The sequence below is a fragment of the Aquarana catesbeiana genome, linkage group LG08 (assembly GCF_042186555.1).
Source record: "Aquarana catesbeiana isolate 2022-GZ linkage group LG08, ASM4218655v1, whole genome shotgun sequence".
Taxonomy (NCBI): Eukaryota; Metazoa; Chordata; class Amphibia; order Anura; family Ranidae; genus Aquarana; species Aquarana catesbeiana.
Window position 1 is genome coordinate 256,703,697 of NC_133331.1, and position 23,728 is coordinate 256,727,424.

Consider the following 23,728-nt stretch of genomic DNA (forward strand, 5'->3'; position numbering starts at 1 on the left):
GAAAAAAAACCCCCAGCAAAGCATGATCCAATTTGCTTACAGCAGTGGAAAACAACTCCTTCCTGATCCCCTGAGAGGCAATCGGATATTCTCTGGATCAACTTTACCTATAAATGTTAGTACCCAGTTATATTCTGCACACCTAGGAAAGAATCCAGGCCTTTTTTAAAGCAATCTACTGAGGTGGCCAGAACCACCTCCGGAGGGAGTATATTCCAAATTTTCACAGCTCTTACAGTGAAGAAACCTCTCCGTGTTTGGAGATGAAATCTCTTTTCCACTAGATATAAAGAGTGCCCTCTTGTCCTCTGTGATGACCTTAAAGTGAATAACTCAACACCAAGTTCACTATATGGACCACCTATGTATTTGTACATGTTGATCATATTCCCTCTTTCTCCTCTTCTCAAGAGAGAATAAATTCAGTTCTTCTAATCTTTCCTCATAGCTGAGCTCCTCCATGCCTCTTATCAGTTTGGTTGCCCTTCTCTGCACTTTCTCCAGTTCCCAGATATCCTTTTTGAGAACTGGTGCCCAAAACTGAACTGCATATTCCAGATGAGGTCTTACTAATGATTAGTACAGGGACAAAATGATATCTTTCTCTCTGGAGTCCATACCTCTCTTAACCACTTAAGGACCAGCCTCGTTTTGGATTTTAGGTGTTTACATGTTTAAAACAGGTTTTTCTGCTAGAAAATTACTTAGAACCCCCAAACATTATATATGTTTTTTCTTCTAACACCCTAGAGAATAAAATGGCGGTCATTGCAATACTTTTTTTTGCACCGTATTTGCGCAGCGGTCTTATAAGCGCACTTTTTTTGGAAAAAATTCACTTTTTTGAATAAAAAAATAAAACAACAGTAAAGTTATCCCATTTTTTTTTTATATTGTGAAATATAATGTTACGCCAAGTAAATTGATACCCAACATGTCATGCTTGAAAATTGCGCCCGCTCGTGGAATGGCGTCAAACTTTTACCCTCAAAAATCTCCATAGGCGACGTTTAAAAAATTCTGCAGGTTGCATATTTTGCGCTACAGAGGAGGTCTAGGGCTAGAATTATTGCTCTCGCTCTACCGGTCATGGCGATACCTCACATGTGTGGTTTGACCACCGTTTTCATATGCGGGCGCTACTCGCGTGTGCGTTCGCTTCTGCGCGCGAGCTCGTCGGGACAGGGGGGTTTAAAAAAAATTTTTTTTATTTTTATTATTTATTTTACAATATTTTATTTATTTTTACACTGTTTAAAAAAAAAAAAAATTGTGTCACTTTTATTCCTATTACAAGGGATGTAAACATCCCTTGTAATAGAAAAAAGCATGGCAGGACCTCTTAAATATGAGATCTGGGGTCAAAAAGACCTCAGATCTCATATTTACACTAAAATGCAATAAAAAAAAAAAAAGTCATTTAGAAAAATGACATTTGAAAAAATATGCCTTTAAGAGGCGTGGGCGGAAGTGACGTTTTGACGTCGCTTCCGCCCAGCAGTGTCATGGAGACGAGTAAGCGCCATCTTGGCCTCTCTCGTCTCCAGACACACCACTGCACAGGACGCGATCGCCTCCGCCGCTACCGACGGCTCCGGTAAGCGGCGGAGGGCACCGGATCCCGGCGGGAGGGGGGGCCCCTCTCCCGCCACCGATAAAAGTGATCTCGCGGCGAATCTGCCGCAGGGACCACTTTTATCTGAAAGCCGGCCGCCGCACGAAAACGGGGATACCGGGGTTATGGCAGCTAGCTGCTGCCATAACAACGATATCCCCGTTCAAACTTAGGACGTACATCGTCGTGCGGCGGTTGGGAAGTGGTTAATACAAGAAAGGACTTTGCTCGCTTTGGAAACCGCAGCTTGGCTTTGCATGCTATTATTGCGCTTATGATCTACCAAAACCCCCAGATCCTTCTCCACTATGGATTTCCCCAGTTGTACTCCCCCTAGTATGTATGATGCATGCATATTCTTAGCCCCCAAGTGCATAACTTTACATTTATCAACAGTAAACCTCATTTGCCACATAGTTGCCCAATTAAACAGTGCATTGAGGTCGGCTTGTAAGTTGGAGACATCCTGTAAGGAGGTTATTCCACTCCATAGCTTGGTGTCATCTGCAAACACTGAAATAGCACTTTTAATCCCAGACCCTATATCATTTATAAACTATTAAAAAGTAAGGGTCCCAGCACTGAACCTTGGGGTACACCACTAATAACCTTAGAGGATTCAGAGTAAGAGCCATTAACCACTCTTCTCTAAATTCTGTCTTTTAGCCAGTTTTCTATCCATTTACAAACTGACATAAAAAAAAAATTACATAAAAAACTGTCCGAACATATACTCTATCTGATCTGAGAGTGATCCTGTAACTTCTGTGTAGAGACAGGAGTAAGAGAGCACCACCCACACCTCCTCCCAGCTCTCTCCCCCTCCTTGCTTCTATGTGTAATCTTGCCAGCAAAACGGAAAGCTGTGTGGACCACCCGCCTGAGCCCTACCAACCAATGACGTCATTGGTTGCTAAGGACAGGTCAGGCAGCCCCACAGCTTTATGTTTTGCTGGCAAGATTACACATAGCATCAGTGAGGGGGAGAGAGCTGGGAGGAGGTGTGGGTGGTGCTCTCTTCCTCCTGTCTCTACACAGGAGTTATGGGATCACTCTCAGATCAGACCATCATACAGGGCTTGATGACCTCTCCTTAGCTCCTCAGCAAAAATTGTGGGTAAAAAAAGAATCAAATCAGTATGGGACTGTACCACCTGAATCATTATACTTATTTGCGCACCAGCCAATAATATGTAAGAAAAACTGTGACTGCGCTGGCAGACAAACAAAATGAATAAATAAGTGAATAAATAACTGTACAAAAGAAATATCAAAAATTCATCATTTGCAATCTAAAATTCATATAAGTGCAATATGCAAAATAATTACTCTTATGTGAAAATCCATTTTTTCCACTTATTTATATATTTATTTTATCTGTGAGTGCAGTCACTTTTTTTGTTTTGTTTTTTTTTTTTTTTTACAAAAATTGTGTGTAGTGGGAAGTAATCAAACACTGTTGTGTGATGAGAGGGATGTGGTGGAATGAGAGTTTTTGTGAGGGGGGTATATACAACCTACAGACCACCTAACTCTGCCATATAAACAACATTTTAGGCATAGGTGTGCCCAGCCTATTGCATTAGGGTGTGCAATACAAACACACCTACGTGTGTGTAAATATATATAGGGCAGTAGGGCAATGGACAGTGTAAGTAGGACGGACGTTGGTGTCAGTAGAGCAGTGGATGGTGTCAGTAGGGAAGAGATTGGTGTCAGTAGTTTATTTTTTTATTACTTTTTTACAATAATTTTTAAATTATTATTATTATTTTATTTATTTCTCTGAGCCCCATTGGGGGGCTTTGGTGAAATATCAGAAGTCTAAACAGACCCCTGATGTCTCACGTTGGAGAATACGAAAGGAACTAAGGACAGAGATTAACCAGTCCATTTCTCTGCAGCCAAGCAGCAGGGGCAATCTGCACAGCACAGGGTGATTAGGGTGTGCCCTGGCACACCCTGTGCGCACGCCTATGATTTTAGGGCATGCCATGCAGTAACACCTGCAAAATCGTGTATTTTTCCCGCACCGCACAAAAATGTATTCTTAATGGCACCCCCATGCATCTTGCAAATATGCGTACGTTATGTTGATGCCTGATAACTTTGCCTCTGTGTTGTCACCCTGTCTCTTGGGCTCCTGTTGGCATGATCAACTGCTGTCATCCTCAGGACACCTGCAATGAAAAATGCCATGCATGCATCCTTGGAGTAGACTGCAAAGGGGAAGCGGCAAATCAACAGCACTGACATGCAAAAAAGGACAAAATAGAAATTCATATTATTTTTAATACACAGTGCCTTATTAAACTAAACCTACTTCACTTAGGATGTAAACCTACTTATAATTTCTAACTTTCAGCATATAAAAAAAAAACAAAAAAACTATATATTGCCTTTCATAAAAAAATTAGATTTTTCTTATGGGTAATTCCATAGAAGAATATCTATAAGGGTGTGTTGAATTGGTGGCCCTGGGGATTGCACTATAAACCTGAGACACTGGGATGTATTTAAAACTGCTGAGCCTCGTTATCCTGCCACTTCCCAGATATGATCATTAAGCCGTATGGTGACAGGCGGCTGCACAGCTCTTTCCTATGGATGCTTCAGATCACACAGCAAGCCCTATGGCGGCGGGGTCACCAATGAAACATTCCATAGCTAATCACTGGGATTAAACTGTTAATGCTGTGTGTCTGTGTGCCCTGCTCCCTCTGTCACTGAGTCTCTTTCTCTCTCTCTCTCTCTCTCTCTCTCTCTCTCTCTCTCCTCTCTCTACCCCTACGCTTTGCTGTTTATCAGGCTCTGCTATTGCTGACACTCCCATTGTAAAAGACAAGTGACTTCAGGGCAGATGTACCATCTTCCTTCCAACCTATATTAGCCAATCCATCATGGATTCTGAAGTGGCGCTCGAGGACCTCTTCTCGCAGATTATTCAACAGTTGCGCCAAATCGGGGAGGATCTCGGACACCTGAAGGAGAAATATGTGAGATATCGGGAAATGTTTATTGTTAGATGCTGTTTTTTTTTTTCTTTACTAAGGGCTCAATCGGGGTTCCCTTTGCATTTTGCTGCATTGTTTTTAATAGGACCTTTTCACATTAATGCATTCTGGTGCATTGGAAAACCGCTCTGCTTGCTGCATTTTGGGTGCATTGATTTGTATTATGCCATTTAATGCAGTGATGTCAAGACTAAGTACCTAAAGGAAACCTGTCATTAACGTAATATATATAAGTTGTTTGTAAAAGGCAAATGCCGTGTACACACGGGCGGACTTTTCGACCGGACTGGTCCGACGGGACGAATCTGTCAAACAATCCGACAGTGTGGGCTTCTTCGGACCTGCAGCGGACTTTTTTGGTCGAAAATCAGACGGACTTTAGATTTAGAACATGTTTCAAATCTTTCCAACGGACTCGAGTCCGGTCGAAAAATCCGCTCGTCTGTATGCTAGTCTGATGGACGAAAACCGACGCTAGGGCAGCTATTGGCTACTGGCTATCAACTTCCTTATTTTAGTCCGGTCGTAAGTCATCACGTACAAATCCGTCGGACTTTGGTGTGATCATGTCTAGGCAAGTTCGTTCGTTTGAAAGTCCGTCGGAAGTCCGTCAAAAGTCTGCCAGAAAGACCGTCGGACCTTTGATGCCGAAAAGTCCGCCCGTGTGTACATGGCAAAAGAGTTGGGACTTTAGATGAGGTGTGTGCCCAAAGATCGATGCAGAGAACAAAACCTATGTATGAATACATTGACCCATAATACAAAGGTAGATGCACATTCAAGACAAACTTTATTAAAATGTCAGTCAACTATTGTCACCATGTTGAAACATGATTGAAGCTATACATTGAATCAGTCTCTACAGAAATGATAAAGCAAAAATACAAGGCAAAAATAGGAGCAAAAACATTTATGTACATGATATAAGTAAAAAACCAAAAGGATTGCAGCACAGTATGCTCTACGCGTTTCGTGAACCATCACTTCCTCAGGAGCAGGCGCAATCCATCTGTCTATAGGGAACATATGGGTATACATAAATTTAAGTTACTCACAGAGACGGCTACCCTCGTCAGTACCAGGCACCGACAGCCAGAGATCATCCCATACATGTGATACACCACGGGAACTCAGGGGGCCATGTCAGTGCACGATGGGTTGCAGTAAAAGGACCACAGACATGGGCGGGGGGGGGGATATCCATGTGGAGATCACCGGTGGTCATTTGACCATCCGGGGAGATTCTGTAGGAAAAATATAGTTTATATGTAAACAATAAATGTAGTCATGTCAAAAAATTATTATAAATTATTAGTAATCTTTATTTAATTTTTAAAATATATTATATTGATAGATAAATAAACCTATATGTAAGTAAGCTAATAATAGGATGTCAACCCAAGAAGGGGATAATGGGTGAGTGTGTATGGTAAAAAATGAATAAAATGCCAATATACAGGGTATTGAGGTGACCCTGGTAAATATAATAACATGCCAAAATCCAAGGTGTAAGAGTGACCATAAGTAAAAAAACAGGTGCAAGGTATTAAAGTAGCCTAGGTAGCAGAACGCCCTGCAGACCCAAGCCACTGTGTATATACTAAAATGGTAAACAATAAGGGAAGATTATATAATGTGATAAATGTGAACAAAGGTATAAGAATGATCCTACGAACATAGGATAACACGCTTATATGTTTAAATGGAAGAGGAACAAAAAAATACCATCCCCTCCAGAGCTAATTACCTTATTAATACCTAGTATTAATGGTATTGAACATTGACAAATATCACCAAACTAGATCCAAGAATTTCCAACCCCGCAGTCCTCTGCAAATGGGTAAATGACTGGCAACAGCTATAAAAGTTTTGTTTCTGATCTTTTTCTTAAAAAGTCAGTCGCCGGGCTGTCATGCTAATCCTATGGTGTCAGTAATTTCTAAAGCTGGGTACAGACACATACATTATTTTCAACCTGAGGGCCAAACAAAAAGGTGGGAGGTGGCCACCTACCTGGGGAAACTCAAATGATGTGTACCCAGTTTAAGCCACTTCGCCAAAGCAAGTATACAAAGATAGTGTTCAGACTTAGCTAACTGCATACCTGTTGATACTGAATCCAGGGGACCAGCATGATGACCTTGCATCTAGTGTGGAGCTCATCAATGGCATCTTGTTATATTTCTCTAAAAAAAAGTTTGGTTTCAACCTCAAGTACTTGTCAAGTTCCTCCCTTGAGGTGTGCATGTGCTGCCACATCATTCACAAAGTTTGATTTATAGGCACCCCTTTACATTATGGTGCCCAAGATTTTGGAAAATAGGAAACGCTTATATGGCACAAAAACAATACAGGATGGGTGCACAGATCCTCATAATAATGATCATTTACAAAGCCTCAAAGAAAAAGTGCCTGCAGACAATAATGATACCACTCAAATTATATATGATCCAATAGTGGAATCGTTAAATATGTACCCAAGTCAAAACTGGATTTTGAGTTACGGAGACTTAAGGGGAGTGTAGCTCAGTTGCAGAGCAGTTCTGTAATTCTTCTTGAAACCAGTGCTTCCAACTCCAATTTGTCAGTATTCTGATGTTCTTGGAACATACCTGTTGGTGATGCTGGAACACACTTGCTGATGATCCTGAAACACATCTGTTGGTGATCCTGGAACACACATACTGATAAGGCTGAAACCCACTTTCTGGTGAACCTGGAACCCACCTTCTTGTGATCCTGGAGCACACTGTCTAATGATCCTGGAACCCACCAGCTGATAATTCCTGAACACTCCTATTTCTAGAAATGGATGTAAAAAACATCAGCACTAAGAAGTACCTGTTTGGAAGCTTGAATGTGATGAACAGGAAGCAGGGAATGGGAGCTGTGCATGCTTACTCTGCTGGAGATTACAGAAAATTCATATTAAATGAACATTCTGATTTTAGTACAGTTTTAGGACATTGACTTTGGACCTGGAACTATGCACGCACCATCAAATGGGAAGTCAATTAGCCACAGCTCAAGGAACCCAAGCAATCTCTGGAGAAACCTTAAAGAGAAAGTAAACTTCCATGTATTGTTTGTACCTAGAGGTAAGCCTATAATAAGGCTTACCTCTAGGTACTGTTAATATCTCCTAAACGTGCACAGTTTAGGAGATATTTACTGTATATGCAGCCAATTACGTCATCTGTGCAGGCGCTCTGAAGGAATGGCCACCCGTGCCGTTTCCTCAGAACCCTGTGCCATGACCGGTGGCTCTCGTGCGAATGCACAGGAGTGATGTCACGCGGCTCCCTCCAGTCACACAGCCAGAGTCTTCGGACCCGGAAGGAAGAGGGGCATAGATGGATGCGGCCTTCAGCGGTGACGAAGAGGGCTTCGTTTTCATGTTAGTTTAACATAATGTGCTAGTGCGATGCATACTAGCACATTATACCTATACTTTTGCAGGTCAGAAAAAAAACTGCACTTTACTTGCCTTTTAAGGGTTCCAAGGACCCTGGTTGAGAATGGCTTCTATAATGCTTTTAAGTACCTTATACAGTATGTTACCTAGGCATTATATAGCTTATCTGTACCTAAGATCTGTAGACTGTAGTCTGTTAGGGACACTTACGGGGGAGGGTTACCTTTTACTTTTCTGCACTGAAAGCTCCACACTCAAAACAACTATCCCGTCTAAAAGAGAAGACAAAAAAGGAGAGAAAATGGTCTCCAGTAAAGCAAAATGATTTAAGGTTCTAAAAACTATTTTCCCTTCTCCTGGCACCTACTTTAGCAAACAGAGGAGTCCTGGAGAGGCCCTGTATTGGGATGCCTATCCATTCCTACAAAGGGTTCTATATGGCGTGCATGCTTGGATGTAGGCATGGTCCTGATGTTCGAGTCGAGCGTAAGTTCGTAAAACAAACAAACATATGGGGTGCTCGCCGGAAGTTTGCCCGCCGCAAAGCACCCCATAATGCACTGCCAGATCGCAGTGCATTGACAGCTGCTAATTGGCCAAAGCGTACACCTGACCTGTATGCTTTGGCCAACCACAGTGCGATGTGCTGCGAGAGCTCAGAGGCTAAAACCACGCCCCACACTATACAAGGCTGCGGCTTACACGGCAGCCGTATATAGTGAATGAATGGAGATTAGGCAGGTAGTTAGTGTAGTGTGCAGTCAGTCAGTGTAGTGTATATATAATACAGTTGAGAGTATATAGTGCAGTCCGTGTAGTATATATAATACAGTTCAGAGTAATATAGTTCAGTCCATATAGTGTATATATAATACAGTTCAGAGTATATAATGCAGTCAGTGTAGTATATATATAATACAGTGGAGAGTATATAGTGCAGTCCGTGTAGTATATATAATATACTTCAGAGTATATAGTGCAGTCAGTGTAGTATATATAATACACTGCAGAGTATATAGTGCAGTCATTGTAGTATATATCATACAGTGGAGAATATATAGTGCAGTCAGTGTAGTGTATATATAATACAGTTCAGAGTATATAGTGCAGCCAGTGTAGTATATATAATACATTGCAGAGTATATAGTGGAGTCATTGTAGTATATATAATACAGTGGAGAGTATATAGTGCAGTCAGTATAGTATATATAATACATTGCAGAGTATATAGTGCAGTCATTGTAGTATATATCATACAGTGGAGAATATATAGTGCAGTCAGTGTAGTGTATATATAATACAGTTCAGAGTATATAGTGCAGCCAGTGTAGTATATATAATACATTACAGAGTATATAATGGAGTCATTGTAGTATATATAATACAGTGGAGAGTATATAGTGCAGTCAGTGTAGTATATATAATACGTTGCAAGGTATATAATACAGTGTATTGAAGTGGTTAAGGGGAACCCTATGACAGAATTAAGAAAAAAAATGGTGTGGGGTCCCCTCCAAAATCCATACCAGGCCCTTTGGGCCTTTTATAGATTTTAAGGGGAACTTCACACCAAAATTAACCACTTCCTACCTCGCCCATAGTCAAATGACATCAGCAGGAGGGATCTCCCATCCTGGGCGGGCGTCATATGACGTCCTTGGCTTTCCAGCTGTCTAGGGGGCATGCACGCCTGCCGCATCACTCGGGAGCCGGTGCACGTGCCCGGCGGCCGCGATGTCCGTCAGGCACACGCGATTGCCGGTAGAAGAGCCGGGACGTGGATCTGTGTGTGTAAACACACAGATCCATGCCCTGTCGGGGAGAGGAGACCAATCATGTTCCCAGTACAGAGGAACACTGATCGGTCTCCTCCCCTTGTGAGTCCCCCCCTACAGTTAGAATCACTCCCTAGGTAACACATTTAACCCCTTGATTGCCCCCTAGTGTTAACCCCTTCCCTGCCAGTGACATGCATTTTTATAGTACTGATCACTGCATAAATGTGAATGGTCCCAAAATAGTGTCAAAAGTGTCTGTGTCCGCCGCAATGTCACAGTCATAATAAAAATCGCAAATCGCCCCCATTACTAGTAAAAAAAATAAAAATGCCATAAATCTATCCCCTATTTTGTAGACGCTATAACTTTTGCGCAAAATAGGGTAGCACCGACACACTATCACTTCGGTGCCGATACCGAGTATTTGCACAAGTATCGGTACTCGTGCAAATGCACCGATACCTGAAACCAATACTTTCAGGCTCGGTTCTTTGAGCTGTCAGTGGGTCTCCCCTGTTGATAGCTGAAGTGTTAAAGAAGTCCGGTAATTGGAGTTGTAAAAAAAAAAAGCAGCCGACAATGTTTATTAACAACATTGCTCAGCTGAAACACTAAAATAAAAAGAAACATTGTTTCTTTTTGAATCTTTCTGTTTCTTCATCTGCAGATCAAAGGGATCAACAAATGTTCATCTGTTTAACCCCAAATAAACCCTTAATTTACTCTAATCAGCCTTAATTAACTCCCTATTCTCTTCCATGTAATTATTTTCCTGCTTTTTTTTTTGTTCACATCTATTTTATAAACGATAAACGATTAAAACTATTTTTGTTTGCTTTGTTAGTGAATATTTTTACACATATATTATTAACATATATTTACACATTTCACATTGAAAAAGCGCAAAATTAGAAAAAAATCTATTTATTTCATTTGTAAATAACTTTTCAATGCTTTGTACCATTGCTGACAGCTGAAGTTAAAACAAGACAGTTGTGGTAGGGATCGGTAACTGGTATCGGCGAGTACTAAAAAAAAGTATTGGTGCTCGTAAAAAAATGGTATTGGTGCATCCCTAGTGCAAACCAATCAATATATACTTATTGCGATTTTTTTTTTTTTTTTTTTACCAAAAATATGTAGAAGAATACATATCGGCCTAAACTGAGGAAATTTTTTTTTTTTTTAAATTGGGATATTTATTTTACCAAAAAGTAAAAAATATTGTGTTTTTTTCAAACTTGTCACTGTTCTTTTGTTTATAGTGCAAGAAATAAAAACCGCAGAGGTGATCAAATACCACCAAAAGAAAGCTCTATTTGTGGGGGAAAAAATGATAAAAATTTAATTTGGGTACAGTGTTGCATGACCGCGCAATTGTCATTCAAAATGCGACAGCACTTAAAACTGAAACTGGTCTGGGCGGGAAGGGGGTGAAAATGCCCTGTATTGAAGTGGTTAAAAAAGAAAAGTGTGGGGTCCCCCCCAAAATCTATACCAGGCCCTTAGGGTCTGGCATAGATTTTAAGGGAAACTCCACGCCAGCATTTTTTTAAAAAATGGCGTGGGGTCCCCCCAAAATCCATACCAGACCCTTATCCGAGCATGGAGCCTGGCAGGCCAGGAAAGGGAGGGGACGAGCGAGCGCCCCACCTCCTGAATCATACCAAGTCGCTTGCCCTCAACATGGGAAGGGTGCTTTGGGGTGCCCCCTAAACCACCTTGTCCCCATGTAGATGGGGACAAGGGCCTCTTACCAACAACCCTGGCTGGTGGTTGTCGGGGTCTGCGGGCGGAAGGGGCTTATCGGAATCTGGAAGCCCCCTTTAACAAGGGGGCCTCCAGATCCCAGCCCCATGTGAATGGGTATCGGGTACATTGTACCCCTACCCATTCACCAAAAAAGTGTCAAAAAGTAAAAACCACAATAGACAGTTTTTGACAATTCCTTTTTAAAAAAAAAAAAAAAGTGTCCCGTGATGTACATCCATCTTCAATCACACCGCCGAGCATGATTGATGATAGATTTACAATGCGGGACACTTGTCATAAACTTTCTCTTGTGGTTTTTACATTTTGACACTTTTTCTGGGTGAATGGGTAGGGGTACTATGTACCCGATACTCATTCACATGGGGGGAGGAGCCAGGATCTGGGGGCCCCCTTGTTAAAGGGGGCTTCCAGATCCCGATAAGCCCCCCGCCTGCAGACCCGACAACCAATGGCCAGGGTTGTTTGGAAGAGGCCCTTGTCCTCATCAACATGGGATCAAGGTGCTTCACGGTGGGGGGGCACAGCCCCCCTGCCCCAAAGCACCCACCCCCCCCCATGTTGAGGGCATGTGGCCTGGTATGGTTCAGGAGGGGGGGCGCTCACTTGTCCCCCCCCATCCTGACCTGCCAGGCTGCATGCTCGGATAAGGTTCTGGTATGGATTTGGGGGGGGCCCACACCAATTTTTTTTTTTTTAATTGTGGCGTGAAGTTCCCCTTAAAATCTTAGTTCTCGAGCAGTTTTAATAAGTGCCCTGCCAGCTAACCTAAAATCTAATAAAGATTCTGTAGGTAAAAGAAGAAGACTAAAAGAAAAAAAAATAATCGGAAAGCATTTCATAAACTGTTTAGTCAATAAATTATTTGCCAACTAAAATCAAGCTACTTGCTGTGGGGGCACCCGGCAGGAGGGAGGAGCCAAGAGCGCCGGCGTGAGACCCAAGATGAGGAGGATCTAAGCTGCTTTGTGCAAAACCATAACATGTTTGTTATTTTAAAAAAACAAGACTTTAGCATAGTTTTAAGCTTGGTTCCACATTTTTTTACCTACCTGAGCCTCCCTATTGGTTGTTTGTTTGATATGATGGTTTGCCTCGCTGATAAATGGGGAGGAATGGGGTGAGGGGGGGTTAGTGCTGGAGCTCAGGGCTAATATTGACTTTTACAGGAAAAGTCAAGATTTGCATCTAACATTGGCCGATAATATCTGGTAGGCTTATCTTTAGGTGTATTTTCTTCCATTCATCTGAAATTGCATCAGTTATTGTTTCTTTTGAACTTCTGATTCTGTTAGATCGCTTTCTTCTGTGAACTTACTAAAAGCAAAGCTATCCCAAGCTTAAACCTATAAGAGCGTCACTTCCTACAAGAGGTCACCAGAGCTTTATTGGTCAAAGTCTTCTCCTGGGAGTCATGGGAATCTCAGAGCTTTAGGAGCAGACTGAAAGCAAAAAAATATATACATCAGGACCAAGGAGCATTTATGCAATGGCATTCCTTTCTGTCAACCAGTATTCTAATTCAGTCCATGCTATCCGTATTTCTCTCTGTATATTCCTAAGATCCAGCAGGGTACGCAATGTGCTAGTGGCACCACTTCTCAGCAAGTGACTGCATTGTGGTAGTACAGGATACATAGTTACATAGTAGGCGAGGTTGAAAAAAGACACAAGTCCATCAAGTCCAACCTATGTGTGATTATGTGTAAGTATTACATTGTATATCCCTGTATGTTGCATTCATTTAGGTGCTTAGCTAATAGTTTCTTGAAACTATCAATGCTCACCACTGAGACCACCGCCTGTGGAAGGGAATTCCACATCCTTGCCGCTCTTACAGTAAAGAACCCTCTACGTAGTTTAAGGTTAAACCTTTTTTCTTCTAATTTTAATGAGTGGCCACAAGTCTTGTTAAACTCTCTTCTGCGAAAAAGCTTTATTTCTATTGTAGGGTCACCAGTACGGTATTTGTATGTTGAAATCATATCCCCTCTCAAGCGTCTCTTCTCCAGAGAGAATAAGTTCAGTGCTCGCAACCTTTCTTCATAACTAAGATCCTCCAGACCCTTTATTAGCTTTGTTGCCCTTCTTTGTATTCGCTCCATTTCCAGTACATCCTTCCTGAGGACTGGTGCCCAGAACTGGACAGCATACTCTAGGTGCGGCCGGACCAGAGTCTTGTAGAGTGGGAGAATTATCGTTTTATCTCTGGAGTTGATCCCCTTTTTAATGCATGCCAATATTCTGTTTGCTTTGTTAGCAGCAGATTGGCATTGCATGCCATTGCTGAGCCTATCGTCTACTAGGACCCCCAGGTCCTTTTCCATCCTAGATTCCCCCAGAGGTTCTCCCCCCAGTGTATAGATTGCATTCATATTTTTGCCACCCAAATGCATTATTTTGCATTTTTCTACATTGAACCTCATCTGCCATGTAGTTGCCCACCCCATTGTTCAGATCTTTTTGCAAGGTTTCCACATCCTGCGGAGAAGTTATTGCCCTGCTTAGCTTAGTATCGTCTTCAAACACACAGATTGAACTGTTTATCCCATCCTCCAGGTCGTTTATGAACAAATGAAATAGGATTGGTCCCAGCACAGAACCCTGGGGAACCCCACTACCCACCCCTGACCATTCCGAGTACTCCCCATTTCCCACCACCCTCTGACCTCGCCCTCGTAGCCAGTTTTCAATCCATGTACTCACCCTATGGTCCATGCCAACGGACCTTATTTTGTACAGTAAATGTTTATGGGGAACTGTGTCAAATGCTTTTGCAAAATCCAGATACACCACGTCTACGGGCCTTCCTTTATCTAGATGGCAACTCACCTCCTTATAGAAGGTTAGTAGATTGGTTTGGCAAGAACGATTCTTCATGAATCCATGCTGATTACTGCTAATGATACCGTTCTCATTACTAAAATCTTGTATATAGTCCCTTATCATCCCCTCCAAGTGTTTACATACTATTGATGTTAGGCTAACTGGTCTGTAATTCCCAGGGATGTATTTTGGACCCTTTTTAAATATTGGTGCTACATTGGCTTTTTTCCAATCAGCTGGTACCATTCCAGTCAGTAGACTGCCTGTAAAAATTAGGAACAACGGTCTGGCAATCACTTGACTGAGTTCCCTAAGTACCCTCGGATGCAAGCCATCAGGTCCCAGTGATTTATTAATGTTAAGTTCTCAAGTCTAATTTTAATTCTGTCCTCTGTTAACCATGGAGGTGCTTCCTGTGTTGTTTCATGAGGATAAACACTGCAGTTTTGGTTACTGAAGCACTCGTGAAGACTGAGGAGAAGAATAAATTTAATACCTTTGCCATCTCCCCATCCTTTGTAACCAGATGTCCTTCCTCATTCTTTATGGGGCCAATATGGTCAGTCCTCCCTTTTTTACTGTTTACATACTTAAAGAATTTCTTGGGATTTTTTTTGCTCTCCTCCGCTATATGTCTTTCATGTTCTATCTTAGCCGTCCTAATTGCACCCTTACATTTCTTGTTGCATTCTTTATAAAGTCTGAATGCTGAGGATGATCCCTCAACCTTGTATTTTTTTTTAATTATTACATATTCCCAGTATTATTTTCCCCTTAGCTTCAACCCTTTGGAGCTCTACCCATAAGGATTCCACCTCCTCCCTAGCTCCCTCAGTGATGTAATCTCTCACATTCACTTGTACATTATTCTTGATATATAGGCATACCCCTCCCCCTTTTTTACCCTCTCTATCCTTGCGCTAAAGGGTATACCTTTGAATGTTTGCCAGCCAATCATGAGAGCTGTTGAACCAGGTCTCTGAAATTCCCACAAAATCCAAATCCTCCTCGTACAACAGTATCTCTAATTCACCCATCTTGTCCGCCATGCTCTTGGCATTGGTGAACATGCCACATAGTTTAGACCGGTCGCATATTGTCCTCGTATTGGGTGTTTCGAGATTGCAACTAGGACTTGCTACTATACTTACCTTGTGTTTTTGTGCTTTGGTCAACCTACCACTAATGCCCCCAATACTACCCTCTGGAATATCTTCCGCGCTGACTATCTCTACCTCTGGACCCTCCCCCCCCATCGCCTAGTTTAAAAACCCCTCTAACTTTTTGGCCATCTTCATTCCCAGCAGATCTGCACCCTCCTCATTTAGGTGCAGTCCGTCCCTTCTATAGTACCGGTTATCGACTGAGAAGTCAGCCCAGTCCTCCAGGAACCCAAACCCCTCCTTACTACACCAGCACTTCAGCCACTAGTTTACTTCCCTAATCTCCCTCTGCCTTTCTGGTGTGGCTCGATGTACCGGTAGTATTCCTGAGAATACTACCTTGGAGGTCCTTTTCCTCAATTTAGCTCCTAAGTCCCTGAAATCGTTCTTTAGGACACTCCATCTGCCTCTGACTTTGTCATTGGTGCCAACGTGCACCATGACAGCTGGGTCTTCCCCAGCCCCTCCCAGTAATCTGTCCACAAGATCCGTGATGTGCCGAACCCGAGCGCCCGGTAGACAACATACTGTTCGGCGCTTCAGGTCTTGGTTACAGATTGCCCTCTCTGTCCTTCTAAGAATTGAGTCCCCTACCACCAGAATCTGTCTTTCCTTTCCCTTCGCTGCCCCCCCACTCTCACTGGAGGAGTTCTTCCCCCGGCAGCTAAGAGAGTCCCTCAGCTCCAGCAGTGCTGGTCCCTGACTGGTTTCACCAATGTCACTCAATGGAGTGTACTTATTGGGATGCTCCAGTCCTGGATCGGCCTCCTTGGCACTTCCCTCTCTACCCTTCCTGACTGTCACCCATCTACTCTTTGCTAGTGCCTGCACCTCTTTGTCTCCACCCGCCTCTGTGCTGGCCCCTGCCGGCCCCTGCAATGTACGTTCCTGGCTCTCCTTTAGTATGGAGGGACTTCTCAGTGCTGACAGTTGCTTCCCCAGATTCAGAACCCGGGCTTCCAGGGAAACAATGTGCATACATTTTGCACAGCAGTATTTGCCCTCGATCGGATGATCAAGGAACGCATACATGCAGCAAGATGTACAAAGAGTCGCCTCTCCACACCCGCCGGGCATCGTACCTATTAAATTTAGTGAGGATTGGGGATTATACCCTGTCCAAATTACCTAACAGCTAGCTTCCTGGCACTAATACTTAAGACAATACACAGGTACACAACAAGACAATACACAGGTACTCGCAGACCTACGTGCACTCGCAGACCTACTCGCAGATACAGAAGGGCAGTTCCTCCAGGTCTTCAAGCCTAGCTGGTGATTAAAACCCTCCTAAATTAAGAACCAAGTAATCGTTTTAGTGTTGATGTGTTGACCCTTCAATACAGGGGTATTGAATTAAAATTATGGAGGTCCGCCTCCCCATTTACATCACCCCCCACAGCACTTGCCCCTTTACATCACATCCCCCCCCACAGAACTGCCCCCCTTTACATCACACCCCCGCATGGCACTGCCCCTTTCAGATCTCCCTCCACAGCACTGTCCCCTTCACATCCCCCAACAGCACTGCCCCCCTTCACATCCCCCCAACAGCACTGCTCCCCTTTACATCTCTCCCACACAGCACATTTCTCCCTTTACATCACCACCAGCACTGCTCCCCTTCACATCACATCTCCCCTCCCCACCAGCACTTGCCCCCTTTCACATCAGCCCCACGGCATTGCTCCCCTTTACACCCCCCCCCATAGCCCTTGCCACCCTTCACATCATCCCCTCCATGGCACTGCCCCCCCCCCCAATAATGTGCTCTGCCCCTACACCCCTTCAAATCACCCCCCCACAGCATGCCCCCTTCACGTCACCCCCCCCCCCCCCTCCTTTGCAGTCATGTTCTTATGCCAATGTTCTCCTACCTTACACAAATCAGAGAGATGGAGGTGCAGCCACACTGAATAGAGGGCAGGAGCTGCCGGGGGTTAATTTTTCATATTAACTAGCTGGTTGGTTGCTAGGACTGCCAGGCGGCCTTAGCAGCCAATCACCTGCTGGTAATCTGGAAAGTCAACTCATGCAGCTCCTGCTCCTGCCTTCCATTTATTGTGGTTCTGCTTCCTGCTCTCCGATCTGTGTGAGGTAGAAGTTAAGTCATGCAGCTCACTCCCATCCTCCATCCAATGTGGCTGTGCCTCCTTTTCTCCATACATTACTATCCTGCCTCCTGCTCTGTGCTCTGTCAAGGTTAGTGGCTCCTAAATAGCGTGACTGCGGGTCCAGGTGGGAAAGTGGCTCGATCTACATCCGGACCACAGCCTGCCATTTAGTGATGCCTGCTTTAAAGGACAATTTCACCTTTCTATACATGTATTTGAGGTGTAACATGTACAACAAATTTTCAAAGAACAGATGTTGCTCAGAAAAGTTATAAAAGGAATAAAGTGCAGAAACAATATTACGATGATTCATCCTATACACCCTCAAGCCTAATCTAGCTGCAGTAAATACATACCTTTTGCCCACTGATTTCAGGGCAGTAGAGGCAACGTGTTGTCATGTCACTTTAGGAAGTTAGGAGCTCCCTGAATTTCTGGCAGATCAACAGTTTTTGTTTTTTTTTTGTACTTGCAATGTTTTAAAACATGATTAAATGTGCATTTATTGTAGAGAGATACAGTACATGTGTTTTGGGGGATTTTTTGCTTTTTTTTACCCAGACAAAATCTTTAAACAAAAAGGAGATTTGATTACTCAGAAACACAATTATTTTTTCAACTCATAAAGACGACTCTTGATGTTATGTTTTGTATAAAATATTAAAAAATGTGGGCATACCATATAGTATGTATAACACTTTATTTTATTAATATCATATGTTGGTTACAAAAGTTGAATAAATAATGCATGTAAGGCTTTTTGTCCTGACACTCCTTTTTCTTTCAGTTGGAGGCACATGGGCTTGACAGCTTATCACATTTTGACCTACATGGAAGCGCATCCATGAGCTCAGAATGCTGGATGAATATGGCAATGGAGGAACGAATGTTGGCCAACATTACTGCCTACATAAAATTGGAGAGACGACTAATGAAAGTGATAGAAGAGCAGGCCGAAAGTCTTCTGCATGAAAAGCGGGACCTACACGGGGGCCTTCAAAACCTACTGGAACAAGTGACAGCCCTGAGGGCACAACTGGAGAACCTTGGAACCACCATGGGCCTGAGCATAGAGTCAGATGAAGGCATTGATGAAGTCGATAGAAATTCAGTACCTATGTTTGAGAGGAAGGTCAGGGGCTACCATGTCCTGAGAGACCTGTCCACATGGGCAGTGAGAAGTGTCAGGGACTTACGGAAGTTGCAGAAGGAGCAGAAGAGGTTGGCCAACAAGACTGAAAGATTCACTGAAGGGAATGGTCAATGAAGAACTGGGGGAAACCTTGAGTGAGGGAATGAGAAGGTGCCTAAGAGAACAAAGGTTAAAGAACACCTGTGCTTCAGCAATAAGCATAATGCTGACGTAGGAGGGTAGGAAGCAAATACTGTACTTGGAATTTCAGTAATGGTTTGAGTATATTTTGGAAGTGAAAAATGTAAGGTTTACTTTAGTCCCATTTTCATCCATGTTATTTGACTGTGGCATGGCTGGGATGTTGGGTTTAAAGGCTGTTTGCTGTGATGGGATGAATTGTTACTCAGTATCTTAGAGAAAGGAAGACACCAAAGCCTTCCAATACTTAAAGCTCTACTCTAACCACAATTTACTTTTTCATAGAGTGTAGAAGTGCTGTCTGTGTCCCTATTTAAGAGATTTCTCTCTGGCATATTAGCTACTTGACAGGTGTCAGAACAGGAAGAAAAAATCAATATTTTCCATGGGCACAGTGACAGCATTTAAAACCCAAGGGTAAATGGGGAAAAAAAAACAGGATGTGACACACCAATAGTAGAGTCAAGCCATGTTTTTTTCATAATAAAAAGTCCAACAAGACAAACTAAAATATTTTGGGGGCTCAGATGGGCTCTTTTCACAGTTCCTTAGTGTATCCAAATCTAAAAAAAAAAATGATTTGGCTGGGAGTTGATCTCCTCTTACCAATGCCCAATAGAGGATAAAACTTATGCTGGCCATACATGGATAGAAAATCGTTCGAAAAAATTAGATAAAGATTTTTGTAACAACTGCGTATTAACACGATCATTGTATCGAATTGTTTTCCACACATATTATCGATCGTTAACAACATGAATGATACATTTTTTGTCGCTCAATGATCAATGCACATGTTCATTCAAACTATTTACGATTGATTTCCCTACGAATGTTTAGAAAATCGTTCAATTATGCAACAAAATTCCAACATAACGGATCTTTCTTTTGGCATAAAAGTTTGCATTTCGAGAATCGAAATGTGCCCACTAACATTTCTAAAGTTGAAGGATCGGCTTATGGAACGCTTTTTCAAACAATTTTCTATCCATGTATAGTCAGCTTTACTTGTATGGCCGATGTACTGAGAAAATGGAGTCACCTTTCCAAGATCTCTTAAACCTTTATAATTGAGAATGCATTAAAACTAAGCCTAGTGCCTAACTTCCATATCCACCATCTTTTGTTTTCCCCACAGTTACAGGTGCTCTTTAAACAGGCCATACACAGTTCGAATCTTGGCAAGTTCAGCGGGAACTGGCCAAGATTCAAACCATGCATGGGCAAGCTGAATGTACAAAGTTGATTGATTGATCAACTTGGGTACAACCAGCATGCTGCCCCCACCGGGAGCAGACAGTGGCTCGGTAGGGGGGATTCCAGCATCAACACTGTCTGTGTCAATGGGGAAATCTAGCAAATTTCTTTCCTGCAACCCGCACAGTTGCAGGAAAGAAATTTGCTCCATGTGTGGCCGGCCTTAACCTCTTGGCACCGGCGCCTACCAGCCCTTTAAGGGGTTTAGAATGCCGGGTAGGTGGGGCTGGGTTTATGATCATGTGACCGTCGTGACTGGCTGTCATGGTGATCACATGATCTTAAAGCTCCCGATTGCAACTAGCAATCGAGAGCTTTCTGTTAGCCGCTGGTAACTGTTCTGGGAGCACACAGGGCGTGCTCTCTCGCCACAGCTGTATTTAAACAAATCCACGCAAATTTGCAGCCGCTCGGCACCAAGGTCCACCCTTCAAGAGGCTGCATATTTGAGTGTGGCTGGTGCCAAAGGGGTTAAAAAAAATCAGTCATTATGTGATCTTTACCAGATCTTGCTTGATTCAAGCTGACCACATAAAAAATATTGTCAGATCAAATCTAATCTATGATAATATAGGTAACTGGATGTACGGTAGTAATCTTCACTTATGCGGGCATTTAAAGTAAACCCGTCACAAGCCTGCACAATGCAAACTGAGCATATGATAAGTAGATACATGTCACATTGCAGAAAATCGAGAGGTTTAATGGCTGAAGTCATGTGCAAACCCTTGAGCTTGGCCCTATCCTCCCTGGATCCAAAGTCTTCCTACCACTTTCCTTGGTGATGGGCCGTCTCGCTGACCAATCAGGAAAATTCGGAGATTATGAGACTGGGCAAAGCTCAACTTTTACAGCATAAGTGTATATAAATTCAGGTATCCATATCTCCTGTTCTACCACTTATACTGGGCTACAGTTTTCACTGATAGTCACCTCTGCTTATGTATGTATATAAGGTGTTTAATCTCATATGCCCAGTTTTATAATAGAAGTCTATTAAGGCAGGGCATACATGGGTCGAATTTCTAAAGAATTTTCTTTTGGAAATCTTATCTAAGAATTTTCGTTCGAACTTCGAACCATTAGTGGGCTGCAGCAACAGACGATTTTTGTGCGGCCATCAGATTTGAGTAATCGAGCATGTGAGAAATTTTTTGAAAAACAAACGATTTTCTAATCAATCTTGGGAGAATCGTGCGAGAAATGTAATCAAAAAAGAAATGCGCATGTGCAAGAAAAGAAAATTCACGGGAAAAAAAAGATTCCTAGCAACGAAAATTCTTTTCTGTAGCAACGGGAAGTGAAATTGAAGGCTCTGTTGGTCGAATTTTGAAATCAATGGTGGCACCATCGAATCACAAAACGCACAAATTTTTTGATTTTCAAAAGAAAATTCTTTCCAATTTCGACCATGTATGGCCAGCCTTAGAGAAACCAACTGATTGGAAAAACGCTCAAAGTTCATCTGTCATTTGATGCCCAAAATAGATCATAGGAGAAAGATAGGAATGGTGGAATTGTCCTTTTATAAACAGTTGAACAAGCAATATACCGGTGCAAAAATTGTCTTTGTAAAATTGTCTTTGTTTTTTATAAGGTTGAAGAATGTGATGCCCACCTGTATTGTTACAGCCCACCACCTTTGTATAAGCTTGCTACTATAGTAGTGGTAGGAAAGTTAGTTGTCAGTTGCACTGTGGTTCTTAGAAGCTGAAAAGAGGGATGGGGTAGCCAGTGCTACTGAATAACAAACCTCAAAACACTTTTTCCATCTTCCTCTCTCCAGCTCCACCTGATTTTGTAAAACCTGTGGGCTCACTCAACTCAACCTTTCTGCACCAATGTGACTTCCTTCCCAAATGCACTAAAACATTCATCGTTGATTCATCAAGTACAGTATTAACCTCCCCTGCCACCCCTCTTCACAGCATTAAAGGTTCATCTAATTGACAGGTGCTCTTTAAACTATTAGTAGGACTGAAGACTGTGAAGTTAAACCATTATGCTGCTACTCTAACCCATTTGGGCCTGGCACCTACTAATGATTTCATCTAAATTCCACACGTTAACTGCCATTTCCTGGGGAGAAGCAGTTAATCCTAATATAATATATTCTACTATTCTTACGTGCTATTTATTACAAAGCTATTTATATATTTAAATTTAGTTTCCTAATTTTTGCTGATCATTAATTTATTATCACCAGAATATATGAAGAAGTTTCAGATGTGTCTTGCTAAAACAGATCTACCTTCATGCATGAAAAATAAACATGATACTAATACTAATGTTGTAGTGTGATCTGTCTAAAGTGGTGAAATATCTGTCAACCTAGGAGAGCGGTTTATAGAGAGTCGCAGTACCGCCCGTAGGGGCTGCTGAATGTAGTGGTCCATCTGTCACCCTGCCCAGCCAGGCACACACTTTTCACTCACTCAAAGACATGAAAGCAGTCCTTGCACTTGTTTTTATGTTTTATTGAGGGGAATTAAACTTGGATAGGGAGGGGGAACTTCTGAGATGCCAAGGAAATCAAAAGTCAATATTGGGACCAACTATATACACCTCAGTATATACAATCTCCTTTTCTCCTCCTGCACTTCCTTGTTTGCAGTGTATCGCTCCTCACTCCTCCAACACATCACTTCCTTGCACTCTCCGGACTAGCTAGCGCTGTAGACCTGACACTGGCTCAGCCAGATCTAAAGCAGATACCCTTTACAGGAAGGGACCACGGGCCCCTATGGTGTAGCAAAATAGAAAGTTACAGTGCTAGCTGTCCCTGTGGCTACTGCTCCCAGTACCACCTCTTCAGGCACTGCCAGCCCTCCTGGCTACAACTGCCCCTTTCCACTGCCCACGCCACCACCATCCTCCAGACTGACTCTGCACCCATCCCAGACTGCTGCATTTTAGTCCTCCCAGGCATGCCTCCCAGTCCTCCCAACAGTGTGTACACTCACCAGCCCTCTTGGCTGCCTCTGTGGAACTCCTGGAGACTTGCCTGGCAGTGTTCTCCCGCTGTCCTCTCTTGCTCCTCTTGTGACTCCTGGCCAGGACACCTCTGTGGGTTGTAAGAGGGTCCCGTCCGCACCCGAGCCCAGGCCCAAGGTCACCCCCCCAAACTGGGGAGCTCCCTCAAAGGCCCTGACAGCCTAACACTCCATCTCCAACTTCCACTCGATCAACTTCTCCCCAGCTGAGCTGATCCTGGGTATTTAAAAATGCCTGCCTCCTGCCAATCCAGTTTGGGGATTTGTCAGGGCTCCTCAAAACACCCCAGGTGGCTCCACCTCCCCTCTCCGCCTCCCTTTCCAGAAAGTACCAGAAGATTATGGAAAGAAGTGGGTGGTCCTGGTGAGTCACCCAGCACTACTCTAGGTCACTCCCAACCCAGATCACCAAAACACACCCAGGCTTGGCTGCCTGCCAGTCCTGGAAAT

At 43.0% G+C, this 23,728-nt stretch overlaps 1 protein-coding gene across 2 annotated transcripts in view; it reads left to right on the forward strand.

Moving 5' to 3' along the window:
* Positions 1–22,534, forward strand: part of CNTF (ciliary neurotrophic factor) — a 48,501-nt gene extending 25,967 nt beyond the window's left edge. For both annotated transcript variants that reach the window (XM_073597064.1, XM_073597065.1), the window contains exons 2-3: positions 4,424–4,611; positions 18,483–22,534. In XM_073597064.1, coding sequence (XP_073453165.1) covers positions 4,516–4,611; positions 18,483–18,962 — 576 coding nt within the window. In that variant the 5' untranslated portion in view covers positions 4,424–4,515 and the 3' untranslated portion in view covers positions 18,963–22,534. The remainder of the gene's footprint in view (positions 1–4,423; positions 4,612–18,482) is intronic.
* Positions 22,535–23,728: the final 1,194 nt, after the last annotated feature.